We start from the raw sequence: 15,851 nt of genomic DNA on the forward strand, positions 1-15,851 counted from the left end.
TATATATATATATATATATATATATATATATATATATCATTGCCCATTAAAAGACAAGGTTTATGTGTTAACAGTGTAATGCTTTACTGGAAATCACTCAGAAAACCTAGAGCAAAGTTTGGTACAGACATTTGAAGGAAAGATTGCCTATCTCTTCTGAAGAACATAACTCGCTGTCCAGCATTTTCATTTCAAATTACATCTAGTTTCTTATTCTCAATTCATTAAGAATATTACTAAAGCAGACATTTAAAACGAAGCAGTGGAATCCATCTCAATCTTCAGTGCACTACTAATATTGGATGTGATTAGGAGTTTGTAAGTGCAAAGATTTAATAAAAACATTCATAGGCATAAAATGTCACACAAATTAAAGAAAACTCGAAGCCTATCACTAAGCTTCTATATATCCTTATTAAAATGTTATAGACTATTTTCATGTTGATCTATTCGTGCATTTTAATTTTTTTTATGTTACTCTATAGCTTATGTACTTCTTCAACCTGTACCGGTGTATATTTACTAGTAACGCTTCAACCGCACTGTTCACATCGTAATCTTCGATATATTGTTAAGACCAGTATCACGCGAAAAGGCAACATCAAATTACACGAGTCTTATCAAGAAATAAGACAATATTAAAACATCCTGTTAGTAGAGTTAAATCAACGATGAGCCAAGGCGTTGATAGTTAATTGACTTCTGAGAACTAACTGACGTCTAGCAGTTCACACATAACGTAATGTTTTAATTTGATTACGCAGCCTGATGAAATAGGACGGTAAGAGATCAGTGGAACAAAGAAAAAGGTTGATGTTTTAAAAACCAGTCGACAAGAGGTGGATATAAAACAAGCTGTTTAAACGGTGGTTAACGTCAGTTTGCAAAGGACATTCACTTGGAATAATGAAAAGTAAAGATTTATTGTTGTTTTTGTCACTTCTCGTCCTCTGTATGCCACGGTAACTATGCCATCATGTATCATAAGTATTAATGGTGCAATTTACCTAGTTGTCTCTGTATGTTTGGATAAATATATTTATGTTGCAGTAAATGATAACTGGATAAGTTTGCTTTGAGTATCATGTAAATGACATTTCTATCTAAAATAAATCAAATATTATAAACTATTATCTACGCTCTATGCAATCAACACTAAATAGTTGATGCATCGAACAAATTAAAATTTCGATTTTAGATATATAAACTGGCTGTTTTCAGTTACAGTAAGGTAGAATATGTCGTATTGACTGTTTATACTCTATTATTTCTTTTAAAAAAACATTTTACTAAATGTGAAGTAAATTGTATTACATCAGATATATGCTTTCTGCACTTTCAAACCTTTTGTTAGATATATACTTGTTTTTCAAAAAATTATTCAAAATTGATTTATATTATTTCACAAAATGTACTGAAGTGAATGTGTTCTCTTTTGTTGATCGATTGTTGAAATCTAGGAGAAGAGGTTCTTAATTTCATTAATTCACATATTAATGTTCGTTTCAATTTCATGTTTACTTTTTTGAGTTTAAGAATATATATATATATATTATAAGATGAAACAAGAAGATCCAGGTTGAACGAATAGCTTCTAACCTTTTCATTGTATTTAATATCACTAATCAGGGTAATTTGGTGTTGCATTATGCTCGTTTCCGGTGATCAGGGTAGTTCAGTACCATAAATCAGGGCAATTAGGTGTTATATCAGGTTAATTCGGTGTTACATTCTGTTCAGTACCAACAATCAGGTTAATTAGGTGTTACATTCTGTCCAGTACCAACAGTCACGTTAATTCGGTGTTACATTCTGTCCAGTACCAACAATCAGGTTAATTCATCGATACGCTCTATTTAGTACCAGCAACCGAAAGAATTTAGGTACAATATATGCAGCTGGTATTTGTTATTTTAATAAGCTTTCTATATCCATGTATAGTTGGGATAATAGATATATTCAGGTACCCCGATTTCAAAACCGGAATGCCAGGGGCCTTATCCATGCTGAGTTTCGGAAATTTTCGGTTTTTGGGTCGTTCGGCCTGGCATGTACAGATGATATAAATAAAGTATGAAATACGTATATAAAGGTTGTTATTTACTTACCAAATTATCGTTGTTTATTCTGCTTAGAAAGCAGGAGCAGTAGGATAAATGTTCTTTAATTACATTTCATCTGAGGACGAGGAAGCATCTAACAGAATCTCTTGGGCAGGGATGGGTGAAGCAATATCTGTAGAAGTTGGAAGTGTGGGCTCTAAAGGATTTTCACTATGTTCAGTAACTTTCTTGAAGCTTCACTTGTTTCATACACTTTGGCTTTTCTGCTAGAAATATTTCTTGAATTTTAATAACACTCGTAATGTGTAGTTCACTAATATAGCTCCTTTGCTCTAGACTTTTTATTAGTTCCTTGGTAAGGCTGATACACTTATCAATATAAATGTTTTCCTGTTTTTTTCAAAGCATCATCCTTATCATCTCTCTCATTTTTTCCCATGTCTGGATTCATCGCCATTTGCAATATTCCACTGTCTGTGAGTTGGTTCTCCACTGGAACAACATCGTCTACATGCATACATTCTTCGACATCCTGTACGTGTAACATCCTGGCTTCTTCACATGACAATTCTTTAGCATACTCCAACAAATTCTGCACAATTCATTTTTCTGTGCAGCATGAAACTCATGGAAATCAGGTTCAGCATTGTTCTCAAAAAATCATTGTAGAAGGCCACTCTTTATTCCAAGCGTTTACCAAAATGTCCTTGGGTGCCTTGTCCCATGACCCTAGCATCGCCATCAAATAGCACTCTTGATGGCAGAATTCTTTAGGAACGCTTAAATCCCTTCGTCACTGTTGCATGCAATTAGCATTTTCCGCATGAATTCGTCGGTACAGCAGCACTTAAAACCACACATAATTTCTTGGTCCATGGGTTGAATAAGAGATGTACAATTGGGTAGAGTATAGACACCCAAGGAGTTCCACACCAGGGAGGGCAGAGCAGTTATCCAACACAAAGATAATCATACAATTTTAGGAAGACAAAACGACCGACAATATGTCCTGGCCTGAGGCAAAAAGTTGTTATAAAACCAGTCCAGACATAGTTCAGTTGTAATCCATGCACGTTTATTGGCCATATACAACACTGGCAAAATCCTGACCCCCTTCAATACCCTAGGATTCTGGCTTTTATCAATGACTAATAATTTTGACTTGTGTATTCCAGCTGCATTAGACCACTCGAAGACCGTAAGCCTTTCGTTTGAGTCCTTAAATTCTGAGGGTGCTGACTTATCTGCAGTAATATAGGTCTCCTCGGGTATATATCGCTAATATAAAGATGTTTCATCGGCATTATACGCCTGATCGGGAGATATATAGTCATCCTAAATCATCTCGGAAAATTCATCTAAATATGTTTCAGCAGCTTCATGATGGGCTGATGCTTTTTCTACATACACCTTCAACAATCGTAAGCCATGGCGTTTCTTGGATTTTGTGAACCAGTCTGAGGAGTAGCCGCATGGAGTTAGGCCTAATTCATGATCATATCACCAAGCAAAGGAACTTTCTCACTCCTACGAAGTTTTATCCACTCAAAAAACACTTTGTCCAGATCAATGTTCTTAGCTTGATGCAATGTTGTTTTTTTTTCCCACAAATTTTGACACTTCACTGTTAACATACAATTTCAACAGCTGAGCCTTTTGTTTTTTGAGGTCGTAAATGGTGGGGCTGAGGCTCCCTTCTCTAATTTCCTCAGTAATTCCACCTTCTTCGCAATAATTAGTGAAAATTGCTTCTTCTTGGTACTTTCACCAGCTACAGGACTATTTGCTTGCCTTTTGGACATTTTCACGATGAACAAAGTTGTAAAAAACAAAACAAGTTAATACAGAAAGAGGGCAGCACAACCAAAGGGAAGCTTTGAACTGAGACCGTATGTACTGCATCTACTCGACACCCCCTCCCCCCAAACAAAGCGGCTATGCCGTAATTAATCTCAAATTTCGCCCAAAAGAAAATTTTTCCTACCTATTTGTACAGTAACTTTGGTGCAGTTTACAGTAATTTCAAGTCGGAAGTGTGCATCAATAGCCAGAAAATGTCCGGGTGTAAGGAATTTCTCCTAGCTATTGAAGTGTTCACCAGAATAGCCGGTTTCTATAATATTAGAGACTGCCTTGGTGTTGTTTTGGGTGAATATTCGAAACAATATTTATGAAACGCTCTTTTAAAACGTTTATTACTTTTATTTTATTTTACTTTTTTTAGAACTTGAATATAACATTGAAATTTGAAATCAAAGAACCGAAAAGAACTGTGATGTTCTCAAAAAGAGTCACATATTTGTTTATGCATATTCGTGTTTGAATATACATACCGCTATTACAATGTATTTGTTTGTTGTTAAGCGCAACGTTCCCACCACGAGTATCGAAACCGGTTATTAGCATTATAAGCTTGCAAATTTGCTGTTGACCCACGGTGTGTGTGTGTGTGGAAGGGGGTATTTTAAATTTGATTACTTATCTTACATAAATTTACATTTTATGTAAATACATACACACGCATGCATGTATATATATTATCGTACCACTTTTAAAATTCGATGGCATACTTTAGATAAATTAACGTTTTAATCTGATTTGGTGTGCATTATCTAGTGTTAAAGTTAGTGAAACATTGGAACTACTTCTATCTTGCTTTATACACTATACAATCGGTGTGTTTAGGGATCCAACCCGTATATTATGCATGAAGGGAAGGAGTAAAAAAAGCAATACACATAATATTACATTTTATAACACACATTCATAGAATACACTAACTTTCAATCATGGGAAAAAGCGTCACAAAACAAGCAATAAAAACATTTTGTAAATGTAAAAACTTGTGTATTTGATAACCATTGCACCAGTGATCGAAACGTCGTACCTGTTCTAAAGACTAATCTTACTTTCTGTAAAAGCCGTAAATTGTAATAAAATATACTTTATCAGCAGTTAAACACAAAACGAAACAATTAATTCATTGAGTATTCTATATATTACAGTCACCAAATACTTATCTATTATTAGCTGGTAATGCCTGTTTCACCCTGTACTTAAGCTTTTTTAAAGGAACACCAGATGTCTGTAATAAAGCTAACTTCAAGGGGTAATGAAACATCGTTTGCACTAGTATTATTATTATTTTTAATTACTAATAGTTATTACGACTAAGTGATGACATCGTGCACTGCCCAGAAACACATAAGAGCGGATTTAGCTTTAAACTGACGTTCATGATAAAGTAGTTGCAGAGTTATCCCAACTGAAACAAGAAGAAGAAAAATGAACAATTTGTTGGGTTGGTCGCTTTCTGGTTTGGTATCTTAGTGATGGTTTCTTGCCTTGTTGGGTAGAGAAACAAATGAAATTGAGTGGCAACCGTCGTTTAAAGTAAAAATCTCTGTCACAGTTGATTATTTTAGCGTATATGTTTGTATTATGCCTATGGAGTATGTTGGCCATCCCTACATCTACCGACTCTATGATAATCTGTTAATTTTAATAATGTAATTATAGAAATAGAGAAATTTGTTCAAAACTGAGTAGTAGCATGACACATCTTTACAAATACAAGGTTAAGATGAAACATGAATATTACTATCTGCTAGTAATACCACCTGACAAAAGTAGGAAGTAAACAACGAAAGAACCTCTGAGTTTTGTTTGTTTGTAACTAAGCTCAAAGTTACACAATGGGCTGTCTGTGCCGTGCCTACCACGAATATCGAAACCTGGTGTTAGCGTTATAAGCCTTCAGACTTACCTTTGAGCCATTAGGAGGTGAACCTCTAATTACTCATAGCTCCTTAATATTTGATTTGTACATTTTTAACGTGTAATATATTAAGTGAAATTTAAAATATTTGACACTTGGCTAACAGTTAAACTATTAACATCCCTAGTACAGAAAGCAACCTCAGACTTAAAAATAATTCATCTTAAACTGTATAACTAACGAAATAAACCTGTATCTATTTTATTAGAGATGGTGCTGTGTTTCAACAGTGTGTATGCAGTGTGTATGCCAGTAACAAAGGTGGACTGGTAAGCACTAACTTCATACGGGACAAGAAACATGTTATACCGCGACTTGGCTGTGACAACCAAGCCAGGGACATGTGTGCTGGACTATGTAGATACAGGGTAAGTAATAATAAATATAACATTTTATAACGTATTCTTATTCCGAAAAAAAATATTAGGTTACAACACTCGTATTTATTATTTTTTAATTTAATGAATTTACAATTTCACCTTTATATACTTTATTACCCAGAAAACTTCTCACGGATTTACAAAACAAACAAAGATAAAACTGTTATTATAAATAGTATTTAAACAGCCAGACTTTGACTTCCACTTCACTCACCAGTTTATACTAATGTGCAGTAAGTTGAGAATATAAAGTATTATTGTAGTTATTTAGATGTGTTATCTTTCGAATGGTTTAAGAAACTGAACTAAATTTTGTTAAAAATACTGGTATTTAAAACAACGTCACCTTAATGAGGTATTGGTTCATAATTCAGAAAACATGTAAATATAATAAAGAACTGTATGAGTATTGTTTCTTGGTACTTGGATATGATGTTGAAATAATAAATAACACATAACGTTAAAATGAGTACACAATTAAAACAGTTTTAATTAAGACTAATCTATGGGCTCCAATAAGTTGACTCTCATGTTTCGATGTCATCATCAGGAGTGAATTGCAAGACATTATAGTGTCATAATTATATCTAGGTCACATGACCTAGTTAAAAAAAAAAGGTGTAAATATGAGAGTATCATGTCTCGTAATGCACTCCTAATGATGACGATGTAACGTCGAAAGATGCGAAGTCAACTTTTTGGAGGCCATAGATTGGCCTTGATTAAAAACAACTTTAATTGTGTACGCATTTTAGCGTTGTGTATTATTTATTATTTGAAAAAATTGTGTACTTTAGATATCAAAAGTATCTTAGTATGCAGTTATGATACATATGTACTAGTACAGTACTGCACACTAGGTCAACAACTAAGATTTCATTAAGATTGAAATTCCAGTTTCTAATAAAATAATATTTCAACTAAACATTTACTTCGGTATTACGTTAGATAACTTTAAAAAAAAATATTTTTCTTGATAAGCAGTAGAACGACGGCAACAACAAAAATTTGGCACGTGTGCGTACGGTATCAAACATTTAATTCTTGAACGTTTCGGAACGTACATATTCCATCTTCAGCAAGCTATACTAAACGAGATAAAATATTAGGTATAAAATTTATAAAGTTCAAATACTTTGTAAAGAGTAATTTTTTTTTGTCTTTTCGTCTATAATACCTGTTTCTGGGACAGAATGACATCTTGTGGTGAGTTTTCAAGTCATTTACCTATCTATGTAAAATACGTATATAAAATTGATTTTTAATTATCATAGTGATGTAAAACTTTGAGCAACGAGGCTTTCGTTACTGATGCAAAATCTGTATTGGACTAATAGGAGGAATGTGACTGAAAAATAAAACAATAAAGCAAATGCAGTAAAGCGTAATTTTTCGCAACTTTTGTTAGGTCTGAAAAGTCTCTTTGCTTTGTCTGCTTAAGTGTGTTACAATTGCAATATATTTCTTGCATAAAAACAGCACTTCAGATATACTTCCGACCACCAAAGGTTCAGCCCAGCTGATGAGTTCTAGCATTGTGCACCGGACCTATTGGGCAAACTTGTGGTAATCAAAAGATAAATATCAAACCTCATTTTTACACGCTCGTGATTCGAAATATGTATGACTTATCGTGATGAATGCGATAAAAATATCTACATTCAATCGATGTTTCCCCTATAACACACGTTTCGGAGTGATATTTTGTGAAACCTTAAATCTTTTGTCACAATTGAGAAATGTTATTTCCAACTTTCCATAACTAACTTAGAATATGTCTATCATAAGGTATATTCGGCTATTTTTTTAAAATTGCTTTTAGGTGTTATGCACGTAGCTAATGGCATCTTTGCAAACTGGTTGTCTAAAGGTTGTAAACATGAACTAATGCTTTTATTTGGGCAAAGTTAAATATGGCATCGGCGTTTTCATAAAAGCTCGTACCAGTTTGACCATATATCTGTATCGGCTTCCTGAGGCGGGGCGACACAGATACTTGTGTAACTTGGTGTGAATTGAACGTACTATTCCTTGTATATGTTATTTTGAATAGTCGTTGACATAATTCATCGGAATATTGTGGTATGCCATACAAAGATCCCTTTATCTGGTTTGAAAATACGGTATTTCATTCGTAATCGCGATGTCTTTGTAATGTGTCGACATTTAGTAAGTCCTTCTCCAGCCCTAGTAGTCAGTGTTGTCATTCAGAAAGTTAGAAGTCGGCCAGTAAGTGAGGTAAATATACAATCATCGTTCGCATGAATAAATATTTCATTTGTTCAGTTCACTTCTGTTTTATTTACTGTCCCTGTTCAACTTAATCTCTGCACAACACTTCGTGAATATCAGTTTTTATAGAAAATTTTAACTATCTCTTACATATCAGTGTACTTAAACACAACATTGTTACTTTCTTCATTACCCATTTAAGCCGTCTCCAAGCATTATTGTCACTTTGTTAATGGTGGTAGAACCACGACGTATCTAACCTATGGACATATTTTAATATGATTTACCAATATTCCATGTTGTATAATAGTATCTTGGCAGACCTCAAGCATGCAGTTCAGTTTCCTTTCACCAAGCCCGTAGCCAGATCTGGAAGTGTAACCCGTTTCACGTATAACTTTAGTGTCCAGGAACGGGGGGGGGAATCCGAAATATGTAATGGTTCCTTTATTATTACTGCAAATGAACATTTTTAGTAAATTTCCTCTTAAAAGTATGAAAATGCCATTTCCGCATGTCTGCACAGTGTTACAAAAGCAATTATATAATGAGAGATAAAAAATAAATGTTAATAGGCTGGCGCACTCGTGACCAGCAAGTTGCGAGTTCAGTGCTCTTAATACTAGGTCGAGAAACGACACTTAATCGAATTAAGCATATGTATTACGTATTTCAGACATTATTAAATTAACAAATATCATGGTTTAAGAACGCTCATATACACTTTTTGTTTACTGTTTAGGATGGTAGCATGAACAAAAAAAAAAAAAGAGAGAGAATACGATGTCCATTTTTTTCAACTGCGCCTGTCCTTCAAACAGTGAAAGGTTTCGTATTATGTTCATAAACCCCGCAGTATTTCCATGTGACTTTATACCGAAGTTTTTATTCTTTGCAAACATGTGCCATGAATATCAAGAGTACATTTTAATAATTATATCTCGGTACAGAATTTGATTTGAAACAATCAATGGTTTATAGATATTCTACATTCGATATCGCTTTTAAGCGAAATTTAATGACATGTAAGATTAATACTTATTTCCAGAAAACACTTGTTATGAAGTGTTGTACACAGTGTAACCTAACTTTTTTCTTCTAGTTTTCCATGAGAACCAGTGGAGGTAATATGCTCTACATTTCTCCAAAAGTTGGTATCACGGTTGGTCAATTATTTTGTAACTGGATTGGTCGGGAAGTAATCAACGAGACGGTCGTATTATACAGCGAGATCTGCCGCGAAAAGCCTTCAGACACGGGTTTCAAAATGACACAAAATTTGGGCTGTGTATCAGGGAATTTTGTTAATTTTGAATGAATGCCTACTAAATATGTCTAGTTGGAATCACATTAATATTTAGGTGTTCATAAGTTATTTGCCGAAAACTTTGACTGTAACTTAAGGCCGAAATAAACCTCGTTTTCAATCATTCAAGATTAATGTACCTCTTAGTATAAAATTTGGGGAATGATAATACATGCAAAATAAATCATACACAAAAGCAACATAAGCACTAGCTAATTTTTAATAAAATCCTTGGAGTTCACAAAGAAAATTCCAATCTGTTCAGGTTTCCAGCAAAAAGGTTTGGTCATGTTTCCAAATACATACATTTCACAGAAAATAAGTATAAAATTATTTTAGGTACTGTCTTAATGACCATTCATAACAACAGTTTTCTACTTTCTACTTAAAATATATGAAATTATGAAAAGTGACAGAACATTTTTCATACGATTTTGTACTGCTATTGTATTCAGTGCATTCTATATATATATATAAATACACACACACACACACACACTCAAGTTTATGCTTTGGAGTTTTGTACTCAATTTTTTGTTCACGAAATTGTGTTGTTTTTCTGAGAGCAAGAAACTACCCTATACCACATTGAGAAATGCTTATTTTTATTTTTAGAGTCTAAAACTACCAAGAGTTTCTAATTGATACAAAGATTCTTTTATTCACTCAGTTTTAAGATCATGGCACAAAATTTAATGAAGTAACTATATCTTGACTAGGTCTTAATAGTTTTTACATAGAAAAGTTATTTAGTACAAGCAAGTTGCCTCAAACATTGATGTTCATTTATAATAACCTTATGATCAGATTTAAAATGTTCTCATAAATTAGTTCTTGAAATCAAAACAATGCATAAGAAAGATCAAATACAGATGAGTTGCATATTAATACCTTATGGCAATTCATACAGTGTTGTGTTCCCTCAGATATCTCTCATAAAAGCTTTACCAGTATAAAATAGTAATTAAATTTCATAAAAAAAAAGTGACAGAATTTTATTTATATTTTTATGGTGAAGAATATTTTGTTACTTAACAAATCTCAAATAAAGGTTTAAATTTTTGTAATCAAATATGTTGAAACTTTCAGCAGAATTTACAAAACTTAGGAAAATGAGTTGTATTAATTGTTAAGAGCAGATAGGCAGATGTTTCAAAACTTGTGTGAAATCTTCTGTTATGAAATATTTCTCAGTAATTCTATATTAAATAAAAACTCATCATATCAGGTTCATTGAAAATAAAAAATCTGACGATCGTTCTAGGAAATATTTGGTCAGTTACTTTACAACATAAATGAAGTAATTATTCAGCCAATTATACATTAATACCTCAAAATGCAAACTATTTTTGCTCTTGCTTTTCATCTCAATATTATTGATTCAAATTCTTTTGTCCAGTTGTCACAACTAAAACTGATTGTGGCATAATATTAAGAGGTTGTCCCAAATACTATATAAAAACTTTGAAACTGCTAAAATAATATTATAGAAGGAAACTCATACAATTAACTGATGTTTCATATTCACCTTGAATTCTGAAGATATCGGAGTTAACCTTTTAGCTGATTATAATTTTTGTTTTAAAACTACTGCATGATATTTTCTTAATTGGTTTTTACTGGAAACAAAACGAAAATCAGCCTTAAACTGATTTCCTGTTGTACCACAAAAAATGTTACAAGTTACTTTAGTTATCATTAATAGTAAAAATATAAGTAAAAAAGTAAAGATTATTTTTCATGTAAAAAATTACCAAGTACATAATTTATATTAAAGTTAGAATGTTCAATCTAGTTAACTATTTCTGTCAACAAAACAATCTCAGGTATAAGGTGACCAGCAAGTTAGATATGATCATATCTGTCTGGTTTTTCTAGCTTAAAGCTGCTTTTTTTTTGTCTCAATGATCCAAGATTCGAAGGTTACCAGAAACTATCTTGTTTTCTAGTACAGCACCAGGTGGTATATCAATTCTGTCCCCATGGTTGGCAATGATGATAACAGTTCCCTTATTAAGAAACAAGTTACAAAACTGTTATTATCACAAGGCATAAGTATCGAACTTCATCTGTCACATGACAACGAAAATAATATTAATTTATTTCAAGTCAGAAACATGATAACCCTAGCACTAACAATGAGTTTGAACCAAATCAGATTTTAAACATTTTTAAAGTATTTGTGCATCGAAATTGCTTGTGTCTATAACTTTGTTGGTTATATTGTTCTTAATAACATACAATTCACAAATAGATTTTAAAAATCATCACTATTGCAATTACTCTCACTAAATAGTGCCGGTGTTCCATATGTACTTTACACAAAAAATTAGTAATTCCCCAAGTGTTTTCTCAGTTTTTTAAACAAGTACTGTAGCATGCAAAAGCAAAATTACTAAATAAATTGCAATATGTTGATCCCACTAGGAGTGAATGGTATAAAAATAATTTATTAATTTAATACTTAAACTGTAAAATATATTTACAGATGAATTAAGCTAAATTCAAATATCCATTTGCTATTTTATTAAGAAAAAGTGCTAATCTCATAAAAACAGTAAATTAACAAACACAGAAAGAATACGTTATGATTTGTGCTAAACAAAGCTAGATAATGTACCTGAATATACTGCAACCTAATACAAAAATCATCAATAGGTGAAAAAATACAGTGATGAACAATAAATTTGAACTGAAATTGTGCAGTTAAATACAAACAGATAAATTATTCTGGCTACAGAACACAACCAAGGGTATAATTACAAAAAAAATAACTGCAGTGGGGATATCTGATCTCTCTAATTATGATATCTCTCAAATACAAGCGAGAAACTAGTCATGAAAAACAGCTGAATAAGGGATAAAACCTAGGTGCTTAAATGAATGATCTCATAAGTTGTGACTACCATTCACCATTTTTGGCCAGTTGTGGTAGCATTTCATTTTAGAATTTCAAAAATCAAAAGGTAGCAGCATATAATCTCTATAACTCTCCTATATACAGTATAAAGAAATTTGATAAATTCACATAACACACCACTCATAGTAAAGTTTTTATATTTCAACTTATGTAATTATAATCCAAAATTTAAAAGAAATAGTGCTATGTTACTCTCCTATATATTATAATGAAATGCAATACAACTACCCTTCCAAAGTTACCTACTTATTCAAGTTACAAAATAATTTCAAACACAAGTCAAAGCCAGGAAAACTAGGATTAGTCCAGTTACTTGAAAAGTCTTACTGGGCTTGATTTCTTGTTTTAACATATACTACTGAAAAATAAATACTGACAATTTACATTTAGTTGTAAAGGAATATTATTTAAAATACTAGGATAAAGTGAAATTTAAAGAAATGTGTAAAGAAACCTTTTTTTTTCAGTAAACTATTGTATCTACTACGAAAAAGTCTGCTCATGTTGAAACCCATTATAAACTATTTATCAATTAAAAGAGAAACATTCTCCAAAAGAAAAGCACTATTATTCCAAATTAAAGCATAATGTTTCAACAGTTAAATTACCACCCTTGAACTGAATTATAAGTTATTGCCCTTGGGTGATGAAAGACCAAAAACATGAAAATTAAATTCTCATATTTTTCAAATATATTCATCTTAACTTTACTGCTTACAAAAACAATATCTTCATCTAAATACTGAGCAGTATCTTTTCTAATATTGGTGTACTGAATTTCTGTATCATCTGGGCAAATTAATGAAATTGTTTACACAAAATTAAATCATCAACATAATGAAAATTGAATTAAAACTTTAGATTGGTATGATGTTTCACAAATAGAGTATATAATGAAATAATGACTAGTTAGATTAGTAGAATAACTGTCTACTCCCCAGACGAGCACTAATTTGTTGTTTAAAATGCATCATTACTTAATGCAATGTAGTTATTGAAAATCAAATCATTTTTATACTGATCTTTAGTGAAATTATGTTTTGATAATTTAATAGCATCTTTCAAAAACTGGTTTATTAATAAATTGAAAACTAACCAAATCAGTTAACTTAAAGGTATTTTAGTATTTACGATAGTAAAGTCAAAAACTAATAAAGAAGCAGCAGTTACCATATCAAAAAGCACTGTAAACTTGGTTTATTATTACATGTTAATCCAGAAACTATTAGTCAGTAACTTTAGTCTGTTTACTTTGATTTCTTCATACAAATTATATATAATTTTACTAACTGTAAGGCCAATAGGTTTCAACAAATCTTTACAGAATGTTTAACAAAAATTTGCATGATATAATGTAATTTCAGAATTGCTGAAAAAAAGTAAATGTTAAATTATCAACCAAAATGTTCCATTTGGAATAAATTAGTTATATTATCATTTTTTTTTATTACATTTCAAAAGGTATTGTTACTAAATTCATAGACAAGAATTTGGGCATAGAAATGAAACCAAAAATTATTACTTGCTTTATCAATGACTAATAATAAAATTATCCTAGACTTTCAAAATTTTCTTTTAAAATTAACAGAAGGTATATACTTAATTTATATTTATATAAACTAATCAATTTTAATTTAAGACTGATACGTTCAAGAATATTTTTAGTTTTATTATAAAATTTATGATTAGAAACTTCTTATAAACTTTTACAAAGTTCATTTCTTCATCTTCTGCAATCTGTAAATTTCATTACTTTGTTTACAAAAAAGATATGAAAAAATATTATCAGTACAAAAAATGATAACTAACAACTTTTATACAGCATCCAAGAGATATATTGTTTTAAAAAATATACTGTTGTGAACTTAAGCAGGTATACAAGGATCATCAAAGACTGTTTAATTAGAATAAATAATCACCTAATACATTTCTCTAGATAGAGATTTTAAATGATTAGAAGTTGGAAATATATCCAACTATAAATTTTATTAAGACAAAAAAAATAAATGTTTAACATGTATATTTCTAAAATCAAAATTTAAAATAAAATTTGAAACATTTAATTTTAGCCAAATTCACACCAAAAACATTTAGTTTAAACAAAAAACAATATATTCAGTTTCAAAAGCACTTTACAAACTAGTACAAAATTCATTGAAGTTACTTTTTTTTTATTTTTACCTCTTATGATATTTCTATAACGTTATTCCAAGTTGAAAATTTTTTTGTTTAGTTAGTTTTGTTTAAAATTTCAATCATTTTATTTTTAAATTCTTTAATTGCTCCAAAAGAATAGTTTTCTTTAAATATGTGATATGCCTATCTTTCAACTAATATACTATAAACCACATTTTTCCAATAGATATTTTAACCTAGAAACAAAATGTACATGAAAATAATTTATATCAATTGAATGTATCTTTTTTTTTTAGACTAAGAAGGATGTAAATTAATTCTTATATTAAAAGAACTATATATTTTACCAAAAGCTGTTACATGTTAACTAAGAGATAGTATTTTCTATTTTACTTATTGGTATGTCAGAAAATATTGGTAAATATTCAGTTGCAGCAGGAAAAGTTAGATAACATGAATTTCTACAGATATATTACTTAGATAGTTTAGCATCTTAAACTTATTTAAAATCCTGCTAGCTAGGCTGCAGCTAAAAAAATGTTCTTGAATAATAATATCTGTTGAGATATTATATTTATATTGCAACTTGAACTAAATAAGCATGTTTTAATGGTGGTGATTGATGATTATATTGCATTTCCTTGTATTACATAGGAGGGTAATATTGTGCTCTTTCTTTCAATTTTTGTAATATTATACAAGACTAAGAATTATAAAATATTTATTTGAGATGGTGGATGGGTGAGTTTATTGCATTTCAATGTACTCCATAATGGAGAAAATATCAGCCAAAGAAGGTGAATGACATTCAAAATTTGGGACAATTTTGGTTTGAGCATATAATCATTACTGTTATTTTTCTGGAAGAGCTCCCTGTGCAGTATTCTGCAACCAGTAAAATATCCCTTTGCTGTTTGTGTTTTATTGCCTGATTTGAATTCAAATTATATATATATATATATATATATATATATATATATATAGTATATATATACTATATATACTACTAGTAGTATACTACTTACTAACACACTAC

The 15,851-nt window shown here is 31.0% G+C and overlaps 2 protein-coding genes across 6 annotated transcripts in view; one reads left to right on the forward strand and one right to left on the reverse strand.

Annotated features, from left to right (window-relative positions):
• Positions 1–782: 782 nt before the first annotated feature.
• The window catches only part of LOC111087751, a 19,451-nt gene continuing 4,382 nt past the window's right edge, over positions 783–15,851 (forward strand). Inside the window, exons 1-3 of one of the 2 annotated variants that reach the window (XM_022395523.1) lie at positions 783–962; positions 6,050–6,209; positions 9,556–9,888. In XM_022395523.1, coding sequence (XP_022251231.1) covers positions 907–962; positions 6,050–6,209; positions 9,556–9,771 — 432 coding nt within the window. In that variant the 5' untranslated portion in view covers positions 783–906 and the 3' untranslated portion in view covers positions 9,772–9,888. Of the gene's footprint in view, positions 963–6,049; positions 6,210–9,555; positions 9,889–15,851 lie in introns of those variants that run through there. The other variant, XM_022395527.1, reaches the window with a different exon arrangement.
• The window catches only part of LOC106466932 (UTP--glucose-1-phosphate uridylyltransferase-like), a 35,008-nt gene continuing 29,504 nt past the window's right edge, over positions 10,348–15,851 (reverse strand). For all 4 annotated transcript variants that reach the window (XM_013927253.2, XM_022395514.1, XM_022395509.1 and 1 more), the window contains exon 14: positions 10,348–11,768. In XM_013927253.2, the coding sequence (XP_013782707.1) occupies positions 11,661–11,768 (108 nt within the window). In that variant the 3' untranslated portion in view covers positions 10,348–11,660. The remainder of the gene's footprint in view (positions 11,769–15,851) is intronic.

Source organism: Limulus polyphemus, unplaced genomic scaffold (genome assembly GCF_000517525.1).
Source record: "Limulus polyphemus unplaced genomic scaffold, Limulus_polyphemus-2.1.2 Scaffold76, whole genome shotgun sequence".
NCBI classification, from domain to species: Eukaryota; Metazoa; Arthropoda; class Merostomata; order Xiphosura; family Limulidae; genus Limulus; species Limulus polyphemus.